General features: G+C 59.3%; 4 protein-coding genes across 13 annotated transcripts in view; all 4 read right to left on the minus strand.

The window, feature by feature from the left end:
* Positions 1 to 143: 143 nt before the first annotated feature.
* Positions 144 to 4,863, minus strand: LOC104366166 (cathepsin S). The gene is made up of 8 exons (XM_042785364.1): positions 4,447 to 4,863; positions 4,026 to 4,234; positions 3,706 to 3,828; positions 3,002 to 3,151; positions 2,704 to 2,928; positions 1,432 to 1,597; positions 1,138 to 1,235; positions 144 to 669 (listed from the first exon to the last, which is right to left on the minus strand). Exons 1-8 carry the CDS (start codon positions 4,583 to 4,585, stop codon positions 565 to 567), a joined length of 1,215 nt encoding a protein of 404 aa, XP_042641298.1. The 5' UTR covers positions 4,586 to 4,863; the 3' UTR covers positions 144 to 564.
* Positions 4,864 to 6,038: 1,175 nt separating this feature from the next.
* Positions 6,039 to 10,170, minus strand: LOC122152527 (cathepsin S-like). The gene is made up of 7 exons (XM_042784910.1): positions 9,774 to 10,170; positions 9,205 to 9,345; positions 8,886 to 9,008; positions 8,182 to 8,331; positions 7,832 to 8,108; positions 7,203 to 7,305; positions 6,039 to 6,138 (listed from the first exon to the last, which is right to left on the minus strand). The coding sequence occupies exons 2-7, from the start codon at positions 9,328 to 9,330 to the stop codon at positions 6,039 to 6,041; spliced, it is 879 nt and encodes a 292-aa protein (XP_042640844.1). The 5' UTR covers positions 9,331 to 9,345; positions 9,774 to 10,170.
* A 328-nt stretch (positions 10,171 to 10,498) lies between these two features.
* On the minus strand, positions 10,499 to 15,225 carry LOC122152483 (cathepsin K-like). Of its 2 annotated transcripts, XM_042784553.1 has the most exons (9): positions 15,174 to 15,225; positions 13,303 to 13,378; positions 12,424 to 12,550; positions 12,156 to 12,278; positions 11,887 to 12,042; positions 11,596 to 11,814; positions 11,350 to 11,515; positions 11,141 to 11,246; positions 10,499 to 11,049 (listed from the first exon to the last, which is right to left on the minus strand). In XM_042784553.1, exons 2-9 carry the CDS (start codon positions 13,308 to 13,310, stop codon positions 10,950 to 10,952), a joined length of 1,005 nt encoding a protein of 334 aa, XP_042640487.1. In that variant the 5' UTR covers positions 13,311 to 13,378; positions 15,174 to 15,225; the 3' UTR covers positions 10,499 to 10,949. The 2 variants fall into 2 exon arrangements, with proteins under 2 accessions (XP_042640487.1, XP_042640486.1); XM_042784552.1 differs by lacking the exon at positions 15,174 to 15,225 and having other exon boundaries at positions 13,303 to 13,435.
* A 1,212-nt stretch (positions 15,226 to 16,437) lies between these two features.
* Positions 16,438 to 23,256, minus strand: part of LOC104361268 (aryl hydrocarbon receptor nuclear translocator) — a 31,349-nt gene continuing 24,530 nt past the window's right edge. For 8 of the 9 annotated variants that reach the window (XM_042784550.1, XM_032984520.2, XM_032984501.2 and 5 more), the window contains 9 exons: positions 23,066 to 23,217; positions 21,235 to 21,345; positions 20,951 to 21,029; positions 20,433 to 20,556; positions 19,731 to 19,830; positions 18,906 to 19,056; positions 18,584 to 18,743; positions 17,944 to 18,095; positions 16,438 to 17,394 (listed from right to left, as the gene is read on the minus strand). In XM_042784550.1, the coding sequence (XP_042640484.1) occupies positions 17,305 to 17,394; positions 17,944 to 18,095; positions 18,584 to 18,743; positions 18,906 to 19,056; positions 19,731 to 19,830; positions 20,433 to 20,556; positions 20,951 to 21,029; positions 21,235 to 21,345; positions 23,066 to 23,217 (1,119 nt within the window). In that variant the 3' untranslated portion in view covers positions 16,438 to 17,304. Of the gene's footprint in view, positions 17,395 to 17,935; positions 18,096 to 18,583; positions 18,744 to 18,905; positions 19,057 to 19,730; positions 19,831 to 20,432; positions 20,557 to 20,950; positions 21,030 to 21,234; positions 21,346 to 23,065; positions 23,218 to 23,256 lie in introns of all 9 variants that reach the window. The other variant, XM_032984491.2, reaches the window with a different exon arrangement.

Here is a 23,256-nt window from a genome sequence, read left to right on the forward strand (position 1 = left end):
CTCCTAAACGCCGTTTTGGAGGAAAACACCAATTGCGGCGAGGTTGCGTGGAAGGGCCGTAGGTGGTGAGCAGTGCCAGGTGGGGAAGTACCAGCCGGAATTCCCTCTGCCACCCGCTCCTGCCTCCGGAGACCAAAGATGGATTTTTGGACAGCGAAACTGATCGTTTATTTTTTTCAAAGAATACCTCCAATTTCATCAACGTTGCACAGAGATAAAATCATACCCGTGTCATCGCAGGAGCGGTTAACGTTAAACTGGAAAGAGGAAAACACGATCTCTGTTATAACTGTAGGCGATCTCCGTTATAGCTGCAGGTACTGCAATTTTACTCTGAAAAAACCCAAATTTTCCCTCCAACAGAAGTCACTAGGTGCCTCTAAATCACACTCCAAAATCCTCCCACACAAGGGACTCCCTCCCAGCCTGCAGCACAGGTGGATCTAACAGAAGGACGTTGCCCATAGAGCCAGAAAAGGATTCTTGAAGTCAGTCGGTGCGTGCGAGCGTAGCGCCAGTGGTTGCCTGAAGCCTCGGGGCTCCTCTCTCAAGCGCAGGGTCCGTCTATATTAGCGGGTAAGAGGCGTAACTGGCGATCCCACAGTGGTTTGCGTTGTTTCTCGACATGAGGATATAGCCCTTGTCGCCAAAACTCACGCCCCAGCTTTTGGGACGGGGAACAAACAAACAGAGAAGAGAGAAAATAAATTCCTTTTTTCCGTAAGGGAAGCGGCGGCTTTATCAACATCGCAGCATTGATGTGTTTTCGTTGACTGCTTCATGGGATTTCTAATCCCCTATTAAGTTATGACAACACTCTTGAACATAAAGGGAACTCAAGGTTACATCTTAAATGCATTTCAAATTCCTTCGCGCTGCAAGGATGACATAAAGGTGCTTTGTCGTGGCCAAGCATGAATCCTTAGGGAATCGTTTAAGGACCAACACCGACCTCCAACTCTAGAACAACCCCCGCTGCACAAGCACCCAGCAGACCTCCCTCTCATCTGTACAATGCCTGGGCGTTATAAAATTGTGAGGATGCCGGTTTGAGAGCAGGAGGTCACCTAGGAGAAGCCTGTCCCCATCAAGAGTGAGCAAGAGCTCGGTGGCACGCGGCTGGGCCTTTACCTGTTTTTTCACGAGCCAATAATCCTTATCATTTAGGGTGCCATAGCCAACCACGAGCACTGCGTGATTCACCTCCTGGGTGCACCGGGGGTCATCGTACACACCTGGAAAAAAAGGAGTTTGGAAGCATGTCATCAGCCCACACGACCTCGTCATCTTCGAGTCAAAGTCAACCTCCAGCATAGTCACTTCCTCCAGGAATTAAGCCCCAACTTGACCAGTTCTGACAAATTTCAGAAGCTTTACATGCAGAAAGACACAGAAGACTGTGAAGAAGATCTCCGGGGTAAAAGGACATACCTGACCTGTACAAGAAGAAGGTGGGCTGGGTGGCATCAATGGCAACAGAGACCGGTCCGATGTTGGCTACAGCATCTTTCATGGCTTCTTCGTTGGCATACGGGAGCTCAACGTACTTGGAGCAAGTGGCGGCTCGCGTGGAAGCGTTGTACTGACACGTCCCATTCTGGTAGGAACAAGGGGGAGTCGAGGAGAGGAGCGTGAGGAACCCACCGGGAACATCTCCAGACTCTCAGGTGGGGGTTTGCTATCAGCCCTTTTTTTACCCTGCGCTACCCCATTCTTCACTTTTCTTTGAGCACCGTTTCTCTGTACCAGCTTACAGATAAGATGGCTGGGAGGACCCGAGGAGACCATCTTGTCCATCTCACTTCCCCACAACAAGAGCAGCCAAACCACCGCAACAGAATTCTCTGCCTTTTTTCTAGAAACCTCTGACGACAATACTTCTACCACTTCCCTAAAGAAACTGTCCTTGCTTCCTCATCCTTCCCATCAGGAGGCTCCTCCTCATGTTTGGCATAAAATTTTTCTATTGTAAATTAAGCCCATGGCTTCTCGGTCTCCCTTCGGACACAGAGAGCAGCCTGTTTGGTCTCTGTAGCTGCCTTACACACGTTTGAAGACTTGTATTCCACTTTTCTTTCTTGGACTGAGCTGCTGTTACTTTGACCTGTTTCCATGGGCCATGTTTTCAGGGCACCAGGTCATTTCAGGGCATCTCTTCTCTCTGGCCACCGAGACTGCCAGCACTGGGATCTTTATTTTCTTATGGCTCTTTCCTTATGACCTTGCAGCAGTCATCCAGCGTTTGTTAGAGGCAACCTTTAAAAAAACAATTGTATGAACCTTGTTCACCAGAAACCTCTGCCCACTGGAATGGTAGAAATACCAATATTCCATTTTTCAACTACATTGGATGGGATAATACAGAGAGCTGAGAACAGGACCCAGGACTCCTGTCCCATTTTTCCCTTCCGTGTAGTACATTGCCTCATAATTTATGTAGGACAGAAAGAAACATGTAGAAATTCTGGCTCCCAGTCCAGTCATTCACCTAAGAGAAAAAAACAAAAGTCTAAAGGTCCCTTTCCCTGGGTTTGACTGCAAAGGCTGAGGAGATGACAGGAGGCTGGTAGAAAACGAGACAGAGAGAAATGAGCGGGCAGGGAGGAGAAAGGCGTCTGCGCAGGAGAGCAGGAGGAACGGCCGTGCTGCCTCCGCGCTCGTGTTTTTCTGCAGCTGCACGTGCTGCCCGGCTCTGCTGCCTACCTGAGCCGTGTAGGGGTAGGAATCATCCGAGTCGATCCCTTCGTTGTCGATGATGTACTGGAAAGCACTGGTCATGAACCCTCCACTGCAGCCTTTGTTCCCGTACATCATGGAGCAGTCGACGAGGTTCTGGGTGCTCAGGGACACCAACTTCCCCGTCTTCAGCTTCACCTGGGCCTCGAGGGCTCCCACGGCGCTGAACGCCCAGCACGACCCACAAGCACCCTGCAAAAGCCCCGGAGCTGCTCAGACCCAGCGCGGGACCGAGGCACGGAGAGGCCCAGGGAGAGCTCCAAACCTGGTTCTTCACGTCGGTGACGCAGCCCCTCTCCCTCCAGTCCATCGTGTCCGGGACGTCGCTGCCAGGCGGCGGTCGGGACGCGGAGCTCCGCTTTGGCCGAGGGACAACGTTCAGCCCAGTCAGCAAAGCCGCCACTTCTTCGCTGCTCTGGTGGGAAAAGCAAAGCCCTGCTCGGGGTGGCCCGGTCTCTGGTGAGTCCGACACCGGGTGTACTGGAAGTGGAAGGGGATTTCCCTGGGACAGCAGGAGGAAGGCCTGTGGAGGTCTCGGCTTTTTAATTGTCACGGTCACTTTCCAGCCGTTCATCGGGAAGGGCGAGGAAAAGAAAACACAAAGCAGAACTCCAGCCCCCCCAAATCCCTAGAAGCTGACACAGCTGATCGAGCGACTCTGCAACCTTGGGGCCCGGGAGAGGGAGGGTTTGCAAATCTGTATAATGCCCGGGACCAGCTCTGCGCACCCCAAAGGCCGCGCTAAGGAGTTATTTCCTCGCGCCAGATTGCCTCACGCCCACGGGTTGAGCACAGGAGCGTCTGAGCGCTTCGTCCCCGGCTGCTGGAGTCCGGCAGGAGAGGACGGGCTGAGAAGGGCGGTTGGGAGCTTTCCCAGCCCTGACCCACTCCCTGTGCCTCGGCACGTTAACCTGGCAGGGAATTAGCGACGAAGGGACCCCCCTGCTCGGCGGCGTGGCCGGCACCCACCATGTCTCCCAGGTGGTTCATGCCCAGCTCGTAGGAGTGCAGCCCCAGCGAGTGCTCCAGGTTGTGCAGCGTCACCAGTCGCAGGTTCCTCTCCCACGTCGCGCGCCGGGCCCCTTCCTCCTGCTGAAATCGAACGCGGGCTCGTGGGGCGGAACAGCAGCCCCCGCGGCCGTCCCACCCCCCTCTGCCCCCGCAAAGCTTGCGGGGAGCCCCCCGACAACCCCTCCCTGGGGACCAGCAGCGCTCCGGGGCGCTGCCGGACCTTCTCCCCCGAGCAGCACCCACCACCTCCCGCCGCCCCCCCCCCGGGACCCCCCCACCTCGTGGCGGTACTCCTTGCCGTAGGTTTTCTTCCAGAGCTGCCAGTGCCAGTCCAGCGCGGGGTCGGGGGGTCCCAGGGCCCCCGCCAGCGTGGCCAGCAAGGCGATGGAAGCCAGCAGCTTCATCCCGCTCAGCTGGGGCCGGCGAGTCGGAGCGACGCGGCGCGCGCTGGGAGCAGAGGGCTCAGAGCCGGAGCCGTGCTTGACCCCTTAGTGACAAATCCGGTTTGGTAAGGGAGGCACAACGGTGATGACATCCCTGACCTGGACTCCCTGGCATGCCCTCCGCTGGGTTTCTACACCGGGTGATGCCAACAGCTCCTGTCCTGCCCGCCCAGACGAGCACCCCGCAAAGCGGCACGGCCTCGCCCGCTGCGCACCCCCGACCCCGACGCGAAATCCCACCCGGGGACTCAGAGACCTGCCCTCGGCGGGGGGAAGTCTGCTGGCGCCCACCCGCCGGCCGTGCGGACACCGACGCGCAGGGACACATCCAGACAGGCGCCGCGTCTCAGCTCCACCCTGCCCGAGAAACCCTCCCCGAAGGAGGTTTCACACATCGCCCGGTCAAGCGGCTGTTTTGAAAAACCTGTGTTTCCCAGCACCTTAAAAAACAAAAACAAAACCAAACCAAACACCACCCCCCGCCCCAAAATCCCATTTTTATCCAACCAATGTCCACCAGTTCCTTAGGATGGGCTGCTACGTGCAATTCAACTACCCAGAGAGGGCTTGGAGGAGATTAGAGATAAGATGGAGTCAGAGTCTGCATAAAAGTATTGTTCCTTCAGTTTTACTTCCTCAAAGCCCAGTCCTCGCAGAGGCGTGTTAAAACACCCAAGTACCCAACGTACCTGAAAAGGCCCCTTCGGGTGGTGGGTACCGGCGGGGGGGGGCGGTGCTGGGGACAAATCCAGCGCGTCCCCGGCGTCGGGACACCCAGGACCCCTGGCACACGGCAGCTGCAGCTCGACCGACTAATCACGAGTCAGGAAATGAGGAAATACTCTGATTTCATTTTCACTTATCTGGGAACTGGGCTTGCCGTGCTGGTCACGGGGTTATTGGAAGCAGGACCCTCAATAACCTCAGACTATGATTGCAGGTGAGAAAACGCCCTTTTTCTAGCAGCCCAATAAATTAATGGCAAGGCTCTCACGGTGGTTTTATGGGGGTTACGGGCCCAGCGGGCGCGAGCAGGGGTCACGCTCCTCTGACAGGGTTCTTGCATTGTTGTGACTTGGTGCTGAGCTGAGACAGGAGGAGGTCAAGCACAGAGCCTTGCTACTGGTTTGAACTGGGTATACCTGAGCTCCCATCCCACCACTACAGCGCCAACCAGACCAAACCCAGCTCTTAGAAAGAAAGGAAAAAAAAAAAAAAATCACATTTATTCCCTTTTTGGTGGGGAGGCACAGATCGGAAGACGAGGTTTAAATATGGGCAGGGGGTGGAGCTGAGCTGGCCAAGCACGGACAGCAGGAGGCATGTGGAGCACCCAGCCCATTGCCGACAGCCAAGCCTCCAGCTGCCTGGAAATCACCCGCCAGCCTCTTCTCGGGGCATCCTCTGGGTCCCCACGAAGGACAGCCAGGCAGGAGGGTGCGTTTCTCGCCCCGGCAAAGCCCCGCGGGACAGAAAATGGCTGCAAGAAACCGTCTGCTGAGAGAAGAGGAGGAAGCAAAGCGGCGTCCCAAGAGCTTTGAAAACGCGGCTGAGTCATTTTCTAAAAAGCTGCCGGAGATTGCAAGAGTCAGCAATGACAACAGAGCGCCTTCCACCTAAATAACTGAAATAATTCCCAACAGATGATCCCTTATTAGTGGAGAAGTGCCGGGGGGAGGGTGAACGAGATGGTCACACTGGATGAGACGCTCCTCATTTCTGCTGCTTCCCTCTCAAACTGCAAACGGGCTGCTCGAGGAGGGGAGGTCGGAGCCGAGCCAGGCACGCTGGGGATCAGCAGGGTGCGCGGTGGCATCTCCAGAGCCTGTCCCAAAGCAGGGAACCCCTCTAGATCCGGGGGGAGGCTCCGTGGCTGGCAATCCCGCAGCGGTTTCCACGGTTCCTCGCCATCCGGATGTAGCCCCGGTCACCAAAATGCACACCCCAGCTTTTGGAAGGAGAAAGAAGCAAAAATTAGACAACAGGGGGTAGCTGCCTCCTTCTGCACCACCCCTCACTCCCGCTTGTTGCTCTCCCCACCCCTTTTTAATTTTTTTTTTTTTTTTTCCAACGCATGCTTCCTCCGCAGCAGCCGCAGGAATAGTCAAATGTGCATCTTCTGGCCAAAAAGGCTGAGCCTCCTGACTGCTTCCCTGCCAGATTTTGCTGCCACTAACTCCGGGGGGCAGAGGAAAATCGCTTATTTTCTGTGTGCTGGAGTGAGTCAGAACCACCAGGGAAACAGCAGATAAAGGTGAACGAATCGGTTTTGAATATTAAAAACACTTTTTTTTCTTTTTTTAAGATCCTACCAAGGCCAGAGATGAGAGACAGAGGAGGAAACCGGCGGGTTTTAGCCCAGCTCTGATCTCTGATACGAGGATAAAGGAGCTTTGTTGACAGAACTGCCCACAGTTGAGTTTTTTTTGTTGTTGTTTTTAAAAAAGATAATGGTTCTCAGTTGCTGAACGCAGCTTCGCTGACACTGCAGGGATTTTTTTCCAGAGCCGTGTCTGAGCACGACCGTTCCGTTTCAACACCACGTTTCTTCTTGTTCTGCGTCTGAGGCAGTGAAAAGCATGTTCACAAATGCGTTTCAGTGCAAGGGGAAGCCCGGCTGCAAGGACCCTTGAGGCTGTGCCTCCAAACTGGCCGAAGGAGGGGGTTCGCCAGCGCGTCCCCAGGTCAAACCAGCTCGGTTTCTCTCTCCAAGAAGCACCAGCCCTTTGCGCTGACTCAGCACCCAGGAAGGCTGGAAACCTCGGAGTTTCCCGCGGAGCAGAAATCCCGTGTTCTGAGCCAGCACCGAGGAGCCAGGCAGGAGCGTTTCGGGTGACGTACGGCGGTTGGGGTTTGCAGGGCTTAGTCGAGGGCCCGTTGCACCACGGCTGCGGTGGAGCCGGGCCAAGAACGTAACTCCAGAAAGCTGACGGGCTCTGCAAAAGCGCATCGCTGGCGTCTCTTTGTGCCCCTCGGAAAGGGAAAGCTGCTCAGCCTCTGGGTTTGCTGTACCTGTTTTTCACGAGCCAGAAGTCCTGCCCGTCGGAAGAGCCGTAGCCGATGACGAGCACGGCGTGATTTGCCACCTGAGAGCAGCTCGGGTCATAGGAGATACCTGGAAGGCATTTGGAAAGAGCCTTTGGACAACCCGCCCTAAGCCACCGCCCAAACGGGAACTAAATTCGCTCTTTGGGAGGTGTCACCGGCGCCCGCTGCCGGGAATAAGGGCAGCACAAGCCAAATACGAGTCAAAGCCGAAACAATTCCTGTTTAAGGAAGCCGGGTGGCGGGAAGGCAAGCACGGGCCTCTCTCGTGACCCCCTGCAAGCCCCACCGGCTTTGTACAAGAAGGAGGTGGGCTGGCGGGCGTCGACGCTGGCAGAGACGGGCCCCACGTCGGCGCCGGCGCCCTGCAGCGCGGCCTCATCGCCGTGCGGCAGCTCAACGCAGCCGGAACACGTGGCCGCCCGCGCCGCCGGGCTGCAGCGGCACGAGCCATCCCGGCCAGCGAGGGGAAGGGGGGGGAAGGAAACCTGTCAGGGCGCCCTGCTCGGCGCAGAACCGACGCTCGCGGCGCCGAAGACGGGCAACCGCGTGGCTTGCCAAAGCGGATTTCCTCCGGGAGCGACAGCACGATTAACGCCGCCGATTTGAGCGGAGCCAGCCTAAGCACTGCCCGGCTCTGCTGCCTACCTGAGCCGTGTAGGGGTAGGAATCATCCGAGTCGATCCCTTCGTTGTCGATGATGTACTGGAAAGCTTTGGTCCTCCATCCGCCACCGCAGCCTTTGTTCCCGTAGCTCCTGGAGCAGTCGACGAGGTTCTGGGTGCTCAGGGACACCAACTTCCCCGTCTTCAGCTTCACCTGGGCCTCGAGGGCTCCCACGGCGCTGAACGCCCAGCACGACCCACAAGCACCCTGCAAAAGCCCCGGAGCTGCTCAGACCCAGCGCGGGACCGAGGCACGGAGAGGCCCAGGGAGAGCTCCAAACCTGGTTCTTCACGTCGGTGACGCAGCCCCTCTCCCTCCAGTCCATCGTGTCCGGGACGTCGCTGCCAGGCGGCGGTCGGGACGCGGAGCTCCGCTTTGGCCGAGGGACAACGTTCAGCCCAGTCAGCAAAGCCGCCACTTCTTCGCTGCTCTGGTGGGAAAAGCAAAGCCCTGCTCGGGGTGGCCCGGTCTCTGGTGAGTCCGACACCGGGTGTACTGGAAGTGGAAGGGGATTTCCCTGGGACAGCAGGAGGAAGGCCTGTGGAGGTCTCGGCTTCTTAATTGCCACGGTCACTTTCCAGCCGTTCATCGGGAAGGGCGAGGAAAAGAAAACACAAAGCAGAACTCCAGCCCCCCCAAATCCCTAGAAGCTGACACAGCTGATCGAGCGACTCTGCAACCTTGGGGCCCGGGAGAGGGAGGGTTTGCAAATCTGTATAATGCCCGGGACCAGCTCTGCGCACCCCAAAGGCCGCGCTAAGGAGTTATTTCCTCGCGCCAGATTGCCTCACGCCAGCGGGTTGAGCACAGGAGCGTCTGAGCGCTTCGTCCCCGGCTGCTGGAGTCCGGCAGGAGAGGACGGGCTGAGAAGGGCGGTTGGGAGCTTTCCCAGCCCTGACCCACTCCCTGTGCCTCGGCACGTTAACCTGGCAGGGAATTAGCGACGAAGGGACCCCCCTGCTCGGCGGCGTGGCCGGCACCCACCATGTCTCCCAGGTGGTTCATGCCCAGCTCGTAGGAGTGCAGCCCCAGCGAGTGCTCCAGGTTGTGCAGCGTCACCAGTCGCAGGTTCCTCTCCCACGTCGCGCGCCGGGCCCCTTCCTCCTGCTGAAATCGAACGCGGGCTCGTGGGGCGGAACAGCAGCCCCCGCGGCCGTCCCACCCCCCTCTGCCCCCGCAAAGCTTGCGGGGAGCCCCCCGACAACCCCTCCCTGGGGACCAGCAGCGCTCCGGGGCGCTGTCGGACCTTCTCCCCCGAGCAGCACCCACCACCTCCCGCCGCCCCCCCCCGGGACCCCCCCACCTCGTGGCGGTACTCCTTGCCGTAGGTTTTCTTCCAGAGCTGCCAGTGCCAGTCCAGCGCGGGGTCGGGGGGTCCCAGGGCCCCCGCCAGCGTGGCCAGCAAGGCGATGGAAGCCAGCAGCTTCATCCCGCTCAGCTGGGGCTGGGGAGGCAGTGCCGGACCCCAACCTGGGCGTTTTGCTTCCCCACCATTCCCAAACCCCCCCCCCCCCAATCCCCTTTGAGCCTTTTTCCTTGGCCGGGAGCTCTCTCTGGCCGCACAACGATGCTCCACGGCCCCAGCGCAACCTTCACACGGGGCCGGACCCTTCCCGCACACACACACCTGCAGTGCCACCCCCCCCCAAAAAAAAACCCTCTTTGACGGAAACTTCACCCATCTCCACGTATTTCCTCCCAACTTTCCGTCTCCATCGCTGCGGCTGCTCTTGAGGAAAAGCAGCAGTCGAGGGGGACACACCGAGGGGGACACAGCAAGGGGGCAGAGATGGACTCTGTCCCCAAAGCGAGCGCAAAGGGACCGTTTCTCCACGTTCTCCAGCCAAAACTCACCCCAGGGAGATGTCTCACCTGCCCGCCCGGCCACGGTGCAGCTTCCCACGGAGGCCCGGGACGGCGCGGGGGCGCGAGGAGTTCCCTCCGCTCGCCGCAGCCGGGAGCCGGCGAATGAGGAAATTCTCCGATTTCACTTTCTTTTCACCGGGTTGTTTTTGAACAACCTCAGTGGTGCATCCTGGCAGGCCCTGATGAATTATCCAGCGGCCCTCATCCCCTCCCTCGCCCCGCCAGGCCGTTTGCCACCCACGTCTCAGTGCGTGGGTGTGAGTGGGAAAAAGAAACTTCTTTTTAAGCATCTAAACTTTTCTCGCATTAATTTTTAAAGCAGATATCACCTTCCCTTCCTGTTAGTGCTCGCCCTGAGCTTTGCTGCAGTTAGTTTTCAATTTGTTTCATTAAAAGGGACACTTGGATTGGGGGTTTTGGGGAGACACGGGGTTTTGGCTGCAAAACACCCCCAACCCCAGCACCACCCTTCGCCCCAGAGCTGTAGCAGCCCGCACCAGCTGCTCATTTGTTGCTCCGCTTTCTTCCTCTTTAAACCCCCCGTATTTCTTCAGCCTGTTTCAGGGGTCCTGCAAAACCAGCTGGGATTTTGCAAAAAGACCCCAGCAGCATCTTTCCTCCCCGCTTCGCTCCGGCATCGCCTGTTTTGCCGTTGGCTCCTGCCCCCTCGGCAAAGGGAAGGACTTTCCCCCCGCGGGGCCAGCGCAGCACAGAGCGAACCAGCCCGAGCGTTTATTCCCAACGGGGTTTATTTTAAAAATGAAGTCGTATCATCCTCTGCAGCCCCCACTGGGACGCAGGGTGGGGGGAGACAGACCCGCGCTCCCCATGGGGACGTTCCACCTGTGCGGGATGTCCCGGTGCATCCGCGCTCCCGGGGGCAGAGGCTGGTGCGGGACGGGTTTGCACAAGCAACTCCGGACAGAACAGACCCCGCGGAGCCGCGGGAGGGCAGAACCCGGCACACGCGGTGCCGGCACGGCAAAGGAATCCCGGGAAAACGGTTGGGGGGGAGCTCATCGCTCATCGCACCGTTCATCTGCAGCCGGAGGGTCTCTCTCCCCGCCTCCCGGGGGAGATTTCTCACGGGCAACGTCAGCTTCGGAGATTGGGAGCGGAAAGCTTGAAGGGAGGGAAGCAGGGAGAGCGGCCGGGCGCGGCGCGGGAGCGTGCCAGGAGCGCTCACATCTTGGGGAAGCTGGCGAGGTTGGCGATGCCGCAGGCGTTGTTCATGTTGCGCGCCAGGAGGACGTAGCCCTTGTTGCCCCACTCCTCGCCCCAGCTGCGGGGGAGAAAAGGCCAAGCCTGAGCCACCGGCAGAGCCGCCGGCGAACGCCGACCCGGCGGAGAGCGGCCGCGCCGGCCCGCCGTACCTGTTCTTGATGATCCAGTGCTTGGTGCCCTTCTGCGTGCCGTAGCCCACCGCCAGCACCGCGTGGTTGATGTTTTCGGCGTTGCAGCTCTCGTCGTAGTACACGCCTGGGGGACGGGACGGAGGGTTACGCCTTGGATAAACCACCCGGCCGTGCCTCAGTTTCCCCGAGCTGCCCCGGGGCCAGCGGGGGTTCCCCCAGCCCCTCACCCCGGCTGTAGAACTGGAAGGAGGGCAGGCTGGCGTCAATGCCCACGGAGACGGGGCCGATCCTGGCCACGGCCCTCTTCAAAGCCTTCTCGTTCCCTTCGGGGATTTCCCGGTAGCCGCGGCACTTGGCCGCCTTCCCGGTGGGGCTGTACATGCAGCTCTCATCCTGCGCGGGACCGGCAAGGTCAAGGTGAGACGGGGACGGGAGAGCAAACGGAGGCCTCACCCCCCTGCCCAGCCCCGGACCTGGCCGATGTAGGGGTAGGCATCCTCGGAGTCGATGCCGCGGTTCTGCCGGACGTACTCGAAGGCGTTGGTCATGTAGCCGCCGCCGCAGCCGTCGTTGTTGGCCACGCAATCCACCAGGTTTTGGGGGCTGAGGGCGAGCAGCTTCCCCGTCTTCCGCTTCAGCTGCCCCTCCAGCGCGCCCACCGAGCTGAAAGCCCAGCACGAGCCACACTGGCCCTGTGGGGACAAGGAGGGGTGACGGCGGGGTGCCACCCCGCGCCGGGCGCCCCCCGGGAGCACCCCGCTTACCTGGTTCTTGACGGGGGTCACGTAGCCTTTCCTCCTCCAGTCCACGGCAGCCGGGGCTCGCTCAGACCAGTCGGGGACGTAGAGCGTCTCGTTGCGACGCGGGCGGCCACGGGGCACCTTCAAGCCCGTCATCATCCTCACCACCTCCTCGCTGGTCTGGGGAAGGAGCGCGGGGTGGACGGGTGCAGCCCTGGGGCTGCTGGGCAGAGCACCCAAGGGTGCTGAGTCTCTCTGGCACCCCGCTCGTGTCCCTCCCCGGTGACACTCACCATGTCACCCAGGTGGTTCATGGCCAGCTCGAAGGTGTGGACGCCCAGCGCGTGCTCCAGGTTGTGGGTGTTGATGTACTTGAGGTTCTTCTCCCAAATCACCCTCCGCGCCACCTCGTCCGCCTGCACCACGGGGCGAGACGGCGCTGGGTGAAGGGGTCCTGCGTCCCGTCCCCCCCCCCCCCCACCCCTTGCCCTGGGGACACCACCGGGCTGGTCCCCAGCTCCCCCCCAGGGGCCGGTCCCCTCCCGGGGGGCTCTGCCATACCTCCCCGTTGTACTGCTTGCGATGGGTTTTCTTCCACAGCTCCCACTGGGCGTCCAGCTCCCGCTCGGGGCGCAACTGGGCCACCGCCGCGGGGACCAGCAGGGCCAGCACCGTGGGCCACCACATCCTGGGGACCCGGGACAGGGACTGAGCCTGGGAGGGCTGGAGGGGGGCAGGACCCTGCGCCCACGACCGCCTCCGGCTATAGGGGCCAGGACCCCCCGTCCATCCCGTTCCCAGACCCCACGCACCCCGTTATTGAGCCACGAGGGGCTGGGGGAGACCGGAACCCCGTACCCACCCCATTTCCAGGCCACGGCAACCAGCAGCCCCTGCCCACCCCGGTTTCAGGCCAGGACCCCCCCCGTTCGCCCCATTTTGGGGCCGGGACCCCCCCGCCCGCAGCGCTGGCCGGGCGCAGGCATCACATGAGCTGGGACAGCTGGTTCCCATCACGGCCCCACCGGCGCCTTCCGGCAGCCGCCGGCCAGGGGGGAAACTGAGTTTTGGGGGCGCACAGAGCAAGGGGTGCAGGTGGGGGGGGGGAGCACCCACGCATCCTGCCCCCTCCCTCGCTTTACCCCTCGCCCCCAGCATCTGCTTCCTCACCAGACCCCTGGGGCAGAGCAGGAATGGGGCCGCCAGCCCCAGCCTGCAGCCCACAGCCCCGCTCGATGCTCCGTGCCTCAGTTTCCCCCTTCGCACCTCTAACACCAAGCTGATGCGCAGGGCCCTAGTTCCCCACCACCCCCACCCCCCCGCACACACATTCCCACTGGGGTCTATTTCCCCAGGGCTAAAAAACCACTCGACCGCCCCCCCCCGCAACACCTCACCGGGTGCCCCGTCCCCCCGCGGGACCCCCCCCGCCCCGCTTACCCCAGCATCGTGCTGTCGGCGGGAGGACGGCGCGGCTGGGGGGTGCGGAGGCCGCGGCCGCGGCTCTTTTATAGCGCTGGATTGAGGAAGTCGAGAGGCAGCTGGAAAATGTTGGCGGGCGCCCGGGTCTGCGGGGGGTTCGTAGGGGAGGGAAGGAGGCGGCGGGGAGGGGGGGGACGGGACACAGCAGCAGCCCCCCCCCCGCCTTCACGTGGTGCTGGGGGGCAGAGCTGAGTCAGCCCTGGCCCAGGGGCTCTGGGTGCTGCCCTGGGGACCCCCCTCCTGTCCCCGGGGACACCCTGGGGACCTCGTCCTGCCCCTGAGGACGCCCTTCCACCCCCCCGCTCCACCCTGGGGAACCCCCTCCTGCCCCCGCACCCCACACTGGGGACATCCCCCTACCCCAGGGACCCCCTCCTGCCCCCCACTCTGGGGCCACCTCCCTTGTCCCAGAGCCACCCTCCCACCCTACGGCAAAGGGGCTGTTTGTGTCCCAGGAGACACCCCCCACCCCAGCCCTCCCGGCAAGGGCTGAGCACCCCCTTCCCTCGGGAGAGGCACGACCTGGCAGGATTAGACCCTCCCCAGCAACTCAGGGTCGTGGTGTGACAGCTGGAGCTGAGGACAGGACCACCCCAGTGTCCCCAACCCCAGCCTGCTGTGCAGTGCAGGATTCGGCCACCCCCCGTGCCCAGTTTTGGGGGGCAGAGGTAGAGGTTGGGGGCCCCCTGGCCCGTCCCTGACCCCAGGCAGCAGCACCGTGGGGCAGCGGGGCCAGACGGTGCTTTCTGCGGTGACTGGCACCTCGTCACGAGTCAGAAAACCTTGTTCACTGCCCGGGAAGGTCCCAGGGGCATTAGTCCCCTGTCCCAAGCGCTGGGGACATCATCATCATCATCATCCAGCCGTGGGTAAGAGGACAGAGCGTCCCAGGGAGCAAGGGGCAGAGTTAAGGGGACAGCAGCAGCACCGAGGCACGGATCCAGGCTGGAGCCACCTCCAAAATAAGCCCACGTCACCCCACCCCGGTGGGGTCCCTGGGGTGAGGGACCTGCACCCCTGGGGCGAGCTCCCCCCCCCCGAGAAAGGGGGTGGCTGAGTCAGGCCGGGGCTCCGCCGCGGACTCATCGCCCACGGGGCCCTGACTCGGCCGCGCGTGACCCAGGGGCGAGGCCACCGGCCCGGGGCCCCGCTCCTTGGCTGGGGGGGGTCTGGAGGAGAGGCTGAACTGGGAGCGCTGGGCTGCTCCCCCTCGCCAAGTGCAGGGCTGGGTGAGAGCGTGAGGGAGGGGTAACGCACTCCAGCCCCCACGTGCAACTAATGAAGAGGGGGGAAGGAGGGAGGGTTCAGCCCCAGCATCGCTGCGAGGCCACGGCCGAGGATTCAGGGCCCCGGTGGTGTGAGCACAGCCGGGGTAGAGGGGAGGCAGAAACGAGACAGAGCTTTGAAAAAGGGAAAATATCTTGTTGTAAAATCTCTGCTACATATAATCATCTGTGATTCCTGCAACAAGAGGGAGCCCTGGGCCCGAAACAAGCCCGGAGGAGGAGGTTTGGCTCCTGCCCGCCCCAGGCGACTGTACGATAAAATAACCGCCCCCCCAGACAGTGAAAAATAACACAATTACCAGAAGGGGCTCTGGCCCACGTCCCGCTCCGCAAGGGCACCGCGCGCCAGCCTGGGGGGGTGGCAGATGCCTCACCAGTCCCCGTGCCAAAGCCCGGCCAACCCTGCCCCCGCGGCTCAGCTCCAGCTGGCTCTTCCTCCCCCCCCCAGCTTCAACTGTCCATGGCGGGACCCAAAATTTGGGGGGGGGGGGGGTGGTACAGGAGTGTCACCCCCAAGGTGACAGGGAGGGGGGACACACAGACCTGGACGTCGTCGCTTTTTGTCCATGCGGCCCCAGGTCCTGGCGCGTTCCCCAGGGACTTGGATCGCGGCAGAAATGGGGATCTGTCTCCTCCTCCTCGGGCAGCCGAGCGCGGTGCTGGTCCTTCCCCGCGCCCGAGGAGGGACCCCGGGGACCGCGGCCACCGCGCTGCTTTACACAATCCACCTCCTCGAAGCCGGAGAAAGTTCCAGAGCGCGGCAGCGGGGGCTGCTGCGGAGGAAGAGGGGCCCGGCCTGGTCATTGCTGGTAGCACTTTCCCCGGGTGGGACGGGGGTGGATCACAGGACCTTTCCAGACTCCCTAACCGGGAGGTTCCCACCTTTCCATAGATAAATTTGGAAGTGGCGTTCAAAGTGAGAAAAACAAAACCAGCTTCAAATCTTAACTTTCCAACAAAAGCAGGAGAGGAAAAAAAAAAAATTAAAATAAAAATAAAATGAAAGCTTTCTGCTCCGCTACCAAGAGGAACCGCGCGGGATCTCGGCGAGCGCTGAAAGCGGACAGCGGCACACCCGCCTGCGGGGTCACCCCCCAGGGACGGGATCTGCCCCGTGCAGCTCCAAAACCTCCCGAGGGTCTCCCCCCCCCCCCCCCCCCGCAGCACCCAGACCCCCGGCCCTGCCCCGCGGCAGCTGCTCGCGGCCAGCCCCGCCAAGGCGCAGCGCAGCGGGCAGGAGAAACACCCGGATTTCATCGGGAAGAAAAGCAGGCTGCCAGGAGAGCTTCGCGTTCCTCCCCCGCCGCAGTCGGGCCAAGTTTCCTCCCAAGTAAACCCAGCGAGGAGCGAGTGTTCCTGTCGAAACCGAAGCACGGCTTGCCGCCACGGGGGGAATCAAACTGCTCTTCCAGTCCCTACACACCCTGAGGAGAGCAAGATTCACCGCAAGTTTTTTTCCACTGAAGAAGCCAGAAGATTCAGTCAAGGTTTAAAAAAAAGAAGAAATTATATATATATATATATAGATAGATAGATATAAAAAAAATTAATTCTGTTCCCTATCTTCCTCTGCTCTCCTCCATTTTGTGATTTGGCAACAGGGTCATCATATGGCATGAATTTTTCTTTAAGGAGACGGTGAGTGTCAAAGCAACTACTGCCATTCCGAGCAGGTGGTGGAGCCGCAGCTCACAGCCCCTGCCCACAGCCAGGGCCCGTGCGGGGCCCCCGCGCGAAGGCGAGGGGCTCGATCCAGGTGTGGCACCAACGCACGGGCAGCACAGCGCGGATTTTTTGGTTTCCCCCCCCCCCCATCATAAGCTGACAAAAAGCCTGTTGAAGCACTGGTTCACGGCAGCACAGAAACCATCAGCCACAAAGCTGATGCCTCGAACAAAGCTACGTAGATAATATTGTTACGGCTTGTAATTATCCCGCCGCTCGGACGGCTGACTGGGCCCCGAGGCGGTTCCTCGGTCTCAGCGGCCAGAGGCCCGTGTTCACGGCACAGTTCACAGAAGAGATCGGCCTCCAAACACACGCCGGCGTGGGAACCTCTAAACAAAGCACCTCGGGCCAGGGACACGAACACAACCCTCCAGAGGCAGCCAGGCTCCCGCCACCGAGAAAGCCGCCTTACGACAAGGATTCTTACACGAGCGCCCTCCAGACCCGCCTCACACGGGGGGGGGGGAACGCTGGGAAGAGTTCCTTCCGATATTTGAAAAGTTACAATACTTTGTGTTTTATAGAAAAAGAGTCACGGTATAGAAGGCTGAAATACAAACAAGTCAAAGCCACCTTACGAGTTCGGAGGGGCCGTCTGCAACCCAGACGGGAATCCCTCCAAGCGACCCAGCGTGCCGGGCGAGAACCGCCGGCGAGCGGCTCCGGGAACACGGGGCCTCCGGTCGGTGAGCGCGGCTGCTGGCGCAGCACTCCAGTCCTGAAGCCTCCGGGCGAGGAGCCCCCCACCGAGGAGGTGCCCAAACCCACGACATCCTCCTGCCGGGCCACCGTCCCTCCTCCGGGCCGTCAGGCAGAGCTTCGCCTCCGGAAGGCGGGAAGGGTCCAGAAAGTTCAGCAGTCTTTGAAAAAAAAGACTTAGGTGTTTTCCTTTACACGTGGATATTATATAGAGCTATAATTTGCTTCCCCCCCCTTAGGGCTTATTTTATTCTGAAAAAGAAGGGAATATATTCAACTCTGGGAACTCTTCATTGTTGTAGTTGGGTCCTTGGTCTCCCAGCATTGTCAGCATGTCCTGCGAGGATACAAGGAGAGAGTTATTATCAGGACTAACACCTCACCCTGGTGATTTAGTCACGGAGGAGCTTGCCTGAGTGGGTACTGCACACCAAGACGGTCCCTCCCCTCCCAAGGGTTTGTTTCCGAGGCTGCAGGACAGCAGCAAATTTAAGCCATAAGCAGCAACTGCACCGATTCCTTAGAAAGCAGGGGGCAGCAAGTCGCAAGAAGAACGTGAAGTCTCGGGAGTTACCTTCACTTTGTGGGACTGGGCGAGGTGTTTGGCTTTTTTGTTACGGTTTTTAATTGGAGCTAGAAGGGTTAACCCAATGGTAGTTTTACAGACCAAGACACAAAGCCAGCCCAGCTGAGGCCCTGCTGCCCTGCCCTCTTCCAGTTGCAGTTCCATCAGGTTACTCACGAGGTGGAGACCTCGCCAGATATTATAACCTAGAGGGACGAGCTCTCGGCGCCTGCCGCCCACGCTCAGCAAGCAAAGCCCATCCCTTCCCACACGCTTGGCCCACCAGCCCTCGCTCGGGAGGTTGAAAAAGCACCGTCTTACTGAGAAGACCTCAGGCTGGCTTGGCTGCGGCTGCTGCACGTGTTGCTCCCCGGACGCCGGGCCGTGGTGCTGTCCTTGCCACTGTGGCCACATCCCCACGCCTTCGGTCGCCCGCGTCTGGAACGGGGCCGGGGTCTGCGCTGCCTCCGCGGCTGTTTAACAGAGAACAGGTCAGCAGAGGGCTCCTGCTGCGGGGCTCTGGTTTCTGGGGTGCTTGAACGGGACTGGAAGTGCCCAGCTCCCTGGGAGGTGCCTGGTCCTTAACGGGGCAGGATCGCCCCTCCAGGAAAAGCCACTGAACCCTCACGTGCGTTAAGGCATTTGTCAGTACCCAGCTATGGGGGTGGAACAAACGCCGGGGAGTCCCAGAGGGGTTTGCTTCCTCCCAGTCAGCCTTAAAATGGTTCAAAACACATCTGCTCTGGAGCCTCGTGCTGGGACGGTGGTTAAGGGTGATCTAGGCGGCGTTAGCCACAGCAGGGATTTAGCTGCGCTCTCCCCATCTGAGCGCTCCCAACACACACACAAAAGTGACAGAGATGGTATCACACCACGGCTGTACCTGCCCGAGGCTCCCAGCTTTCCTCCGAGGGGAGTTTTGCTGCCACCCAACCTCACCAGCACCCCAAGCCATACTCACTGAAGCCCGTGCCACGGCTGGCGAGGTTTGGGTAAGCAGCCCCCGTAGGAGAAGCCGTAGAGCCAGGTGCTGTCATGGGGCTGAAGGAGGACGGGGTGCCTTGGAAAGTCCCCATGCTGAAGGAAGAGGGCCGAGTCTTCACCGTCTGGGATGCCACTTGCTGCAAGAGAGTGAGAAACAGGAGAGGAAGAGGAGGTATTTATTCTGAACCTCTTCTCAGCTAGGGCGAGAGGCTGCTGCGCTGCCCCCAAAGGGGAAAGCGCAGGGCACCCAGCACTGCTCCAGCACTCGGGGCCTGCACCGAGGCCTCGGGCTTTGCTACCTGGGGTGTGAACGCCGGCCGTGTCCCTGCAGCCCAGCTGGTTCCGCTGACCTGAGCTGGGTTGGAGTGGCGTGAAATCTGTGCCAAGATCCGGCCCGCTGATGAGGGCTGCTGCTGAATAATGTTCACAGGAGGCACCATGCTGCTGCTCCTGAGGGACGGGAGAGGCACTCTGAGGACGCCAGGTATCACACACAGGACGAGGAGGCGCAAATACCACCCGTGCAAGTCACCGGTGGGGGGGAAATGAGCCCAGAAACGTGGGGTAACTTTGCTCGCGTGCCAGCGCCTGCCACGCTGCTCCGCTGTGGACCCAACTGGCAGGAGCTGCTGGGTTTGTGGACAAGGATACCCCCGCCCAGCTCAGTCCCCGGGGTCCCGCCTAAGCTAAGAGGGGTACAGCGACCCCGCGGACAAGCTTCGGCAAGCGACAGAGCAGAGGGCTAGTGGGGAATCGAGGCAGGAGCTGGGGAGGTAAAGATGAGGGGGAGGACTGGCACAGCAGAGGAGCGGCCGTGCTGACTCTGTGCTCAACCCCAAAGCTCCTGCACCGCTCAGCAGGAGCGAAGCGGCAGCAGGCAGGAGAGCGGGGGCGCAGGAGCCCTCCTCCTGCCCACCCCTCAAGGAAACCAGCACTTGGATGGGCTCCCCCTGTATTTTCTGGGGGCACTATATAGGAAGGCAATCATGGGCAATCACTGCCGCGCGGAGAGAGGCTGGGAAGGCCCAGCTGTTGCAGGAGGACACACAAACAGGACAGGAACAACCGCAGGGCAAGATAAAATGAACACGAGGCCATTCAAAGCACAGCGCAGGAAGCCTCACCTGAAGTTCTCGGCAGGTCGTGCTGGGGTGAAAGTGTTTCCCTGCGTAAAGAGGGGCTGGTTGGCAGGCACTGTGCTGGCGGGAATGGCTTTGTTCTGGTCTGCAGAGAGAGGCTGATTCACTTCAGGGCTCAGAAAGTCTCAGCAGCAGGAACAGGGACAGAGAACCAGTTGCAAGAGACATGCCCGTGTGAAGGAAGGCTGTTTTGAGCCAAAGCAAACACGACTCTTCCTTATCCAGGCACGGACTCCAGATGGTTTTGTAAAAGCCTATTTAATTTGATTTCCTCTCCATTTTCTAATAAACTTGCATTAAGGTCCTCTGGGGTTAGACCATCCACTAGGCTCAGTGCTCAGACTGGGAACACAGGGAACTGCTCTCTAGGGACAAGCAGGAAGGATCAGACTAAGGCAGGCAGTGAGGCCAGAGCAAGAGACACCTCGGCACCCACTCCCTCCCCACGGCTCTCCGGCAAAACGGGGGCTGCAGGACAATTCACCGCCACAACAGCGCTTCAGCAGGGGCAGGAATTATCCACCCAACGTCAAAATGAGCACTATTCTGCAAGGCCTGGGCTGCCACACCACAGTCACGCCGAGCCTCTGCACCCAGAGCTGCTCTGAGCGACGCGGGGAAGAGCAAAGAGCACGCGGATGGAAGCTGCGATCGGGTAACGGGGCAACACGGCCCAGCACTCCCTACCTGTGCTGATACTGCTGTAGATTTCGCTGAACCTGGGGTCCCGCTCCTGATTAAAAAGGCTCTCTGCCTTCTCCAAGGGCTTGCTGTGCTCTGGGCCGGCAGCAGTCACAGGCTGAACGGGAACCTGGGGCAGGCGTAAGCGGGAGCTGTTAGTACCTCGAGCGCTAAGGAAGTCAGCGGCCTCGCAGCCAGCACGGAGAGCAGCCGAGGCCTTTGCAGGCAAAGAGCTCGCACGCGGGAGTCCGGGCTCCTCTCTGGGCTCACGGGGATTTTATGGGGACAGCGGGGCTGTTCAGGGCTGGCGGCATCGACACGGGCATAGTGGGGAGGGCGCCCCAGGGGCGGCTCAGAATCAAGCAAGCAGATCCAGCAGAACCCCAGGCAGAACACCTTCCTCTCCCAGTTCTCAGCAGCCTCAAGTCGATCCTGCGTGGCCACCCTCCAAGTCCCAGCAAAACGTAATCTAAATAATGCGGGACGACGAATGCAAGGAGTGAGCAAAACCTCTGCTGACTTACCTGTGAGTGGTCGTAACCAGACAGGCTCTCTCTTCCTGGGACCACTTCCAGCTCTGTCTGTTGTGGAGGCTGCTGCTGCCTAAAATAGAAAGTCTCTGTAACAGGAGAACACTGGCTGCTAAAAACGATTGCCAAGGGAACAGATACTCTGTGGTTACACCAATGATTCATTAGCCCAGAGGAGTTCATGGCTGCAGAGAGGAAAGTTTGGGTAGGAAGGCTATTTGACAGGAGGGCAGAACCAGCAAGAGAGGCATGGTAAAAGGAGCTGAGCACCTCCTGACCTTGAGGGCAGCTGTGCCGTGCCCATCTCCAGGGGAAGGCTGACACTCTGCCCCAGCTGGGGCCTCTGCATTGAGTTTGACAGGGCAGGCCGAGACTCCTGGTTCGAGTTCCTTTAAAGCAAAGAAAGAAAGAAAGAAAAAAAAAATATATTTAAAAAGTACCAAATGAAAAGCAAACAGTTGGCTACCGCGTGTAGGAGCGCGCGCCTGTCTCGGACAAGACTGGAAGCTTTGCTTTTGCAAAACCTGTTTGAGTGAAGGATCCTTCCACTCAGCTTCCATGGCCTCTGCGAGGGGGGGGTGTCATGTAATACAATGCGAACGGCGGTGAGCCAAAGGGCTCTGCCCCCTCCCACTCAGTCACTGAGCGGGGGAGCAATTCTAACCTCCCCCAGGAGCACGGCCAGATCTGCATCGTCCTTAAAGCACAAGCAAAGGTTGTAGGAACCTGGGAACCGCCAAGGATTCAGCCCTATGTCAGACACTCCAGAGCTGAAGCATGCAGAGACCACCAGCATTTAGGTTTTAAGCCCAAGACGTTGGTGGAGATCTCTGTGCCCTTCTGTTAACTGTCAGAAGTCACTTAACGTCTAACTCCCACAAAAAAAGGAATAAAAATCCAGCGTTTTCTCGACAGTTCTTTCGCAAGCTGCTGCTTCAGTAGTACCTGATCGCAAAGATGAAACAATACAGATAACCTAGCAAAGATGCACATCGATAAAACGCACCTCAACCACCATCACATGCAGATGGCTGCTTATCTGGTCTGAATTTATGCAGTGCTTTAGAAGGCGTAGCATGGATGTGAGAATGGATGCGTGTGGAATGAATGAGTTCAAAGAGATCTCTCTAACACCAGGACAGGAATTAAGGCCTGTATCAGATCTGCATCAGGTTCAGCCCTGCACTCAGACCACAGCTCTTTAAAGCCAGAAGGATTTGTCACTGCTCAGCCCTGAATACTTTCTCATCAGAAAGCACCAGCTTGCCAGCTGCGGGAAGGGAAGAACTGTTACCTGCACTCTAGGACTCTGCCTCTTTGCAAAAAAACTCCTGGCTTTTCACTTGCCCACAAGCAATCTAGCCTTCCGTTTGCCTGGCTGGAGAGACTCCGTTTGCTGCGCCCACCAAGCCTGCAGTTACGAATCACATGCAGGCACTTTTTTTTTTTTTTTTTCCTTTATTTCAGTTGCTGCTCTTCTGTAAGGGGACTGGAGCTCACTCATGGGAGGAGAGAGCAGCTCTGATCACTCCCAACCCACTGGAATAGTCAAGAGGGGTAAAAGAAGAGAGCAGCAATGAAAGCAGCCTCCCCACAGGAGCTTGTTTCCGAGTCCAAAGACAAACTACAGCAGTGAAGAAAAATAAGTGTTTGCTTCCTAGCATCAGCTGCAGACAGTGCTGCTCATGTGAAAAGCCATGGGCTGGACCAGCTGCCCCCCTGGACTGTCACAGGAGTCCAAGAGCTACATTCAAAGGCAGACTTCGCTAATATTAGCTCCGAATGCAAACACACAGCCAGGAGACTTGCTCCAATAACCAGAGTTAAAAAAGGCCCTGCTGGAGCCCAGCTTTGGCAGCTTGCTAAGCCATACAACCGAGACAGCCAAAGGAATTAAATTGCTTGCACTTTATAGTCCTCTAGTGCCTGCCACAGCCCAGGAAAAGAACGCTCACGGGACTTAGCAATTTCTCCAGGGCCTGTGCAAAGCTTGGTGAGGGGGAGAGGCCAAAGCTCCCGCAGTTCTGTGCTGCTGCTTATTCTGGGACAAGGTCCCAGCAGGTTCGTGTGCTATCACTGGTGGTTGGCAAGTCATTTCCATGTACATACTTGACGTTGGTGTTGGTACAGATGATGTACTCAATTTCATCCGAGTAGGGGTTCTGGAAGGTAAAGGAGCTGGTTCTCATCCAGAGCCATTCCCGGTTTTTGGATCGGAATCGGAACATGACTGACAGAACCTGGCCTTTTAACTTCACCACCTAAAAAAACGTAATGCCATCAGTAGTACCTGATAAAAG

The sequence above is a fragment of the Tyto alba genome, unplaced genomic scaffold (assembly GCF_018691265.1).
Source record: "Tyto alba isolate M040663 unplaced genomic scaffold, T.alba_DEE_v4.0 Super-Scaffold_8, whole genome shotgun sequence".
In the NCBI taxonomy this organism is placed as follows: Eukaryota; Metazoa; Chordata; class Aves; order Strigiformes; family Tytonidae; genus Tyto; species Tyto alba.

Excerpts from the sequence above, each read along its gene's own strand:
- LOC122152483 (XM_042784553.1), bottom strand. Across the intron at positions 11,516-11,595 it reads CCTACCCCTACATCGGCCAG|GATGAGAGCTGCATGTACAG; the intron begins GTCCGGGGCTGG and ends GGTCCCGCGCAG. Across the intron at positions 11,050-11,140 it reads CACTGGATCATCAAGAACAG|CTGGGGCGAGGAGTGGGGCA; the intron begins GTACGGCGGGCC and ends TCTCCCCCGCAG.
- LOC122152527 (XM_042784910.1), bottom strand. The coding sequence starts at position 9,330 with ATGAAGCTGCTGGCTTCCATCGCCTTGCTGGCCACGCTGGCGGGGGCC. Across the intron at positions 9,009-9,204 it reads GCAAGGAGTACCGCCACGAG|CAGGAGGAAGGGGCCCGGCG; the intron begins GTGGGGGGGTCC and ends GTTCGATTTCAG. Across the intron at positions 8,109-8,181 it reads TCACCGACGTGAAGAACCAG|GGTGCTTGTGGGTCGTGCTG; the intron begins GTTTGGAGCTCT and ends GGGCTTTTGCAG.
- LOC104366166 (XM_042785364.1), bottom strand. The coding sequence starts at position 4,585 with ATGTGTGAAACCTCCTTCGGGGAGGGTTTCTCGGGCAGGGTGGAGCTG. Across the intron at positions 3,152-3,705 it reads TGAACCACCTGGGAGACATG|AGCAGCGAAGAAGTGGCGGC; the intron begins GTGGGTGCCGGC and ends TTTTCCCACCAG. Across the intron at positions 670-1,137 it reads AGGATTATTGGCTCGTGAAA|AAAAGCTGGGGCGTGAGTTT; the intron begins AAACAGGTAAAG and ends GTTCCCCGTCCC.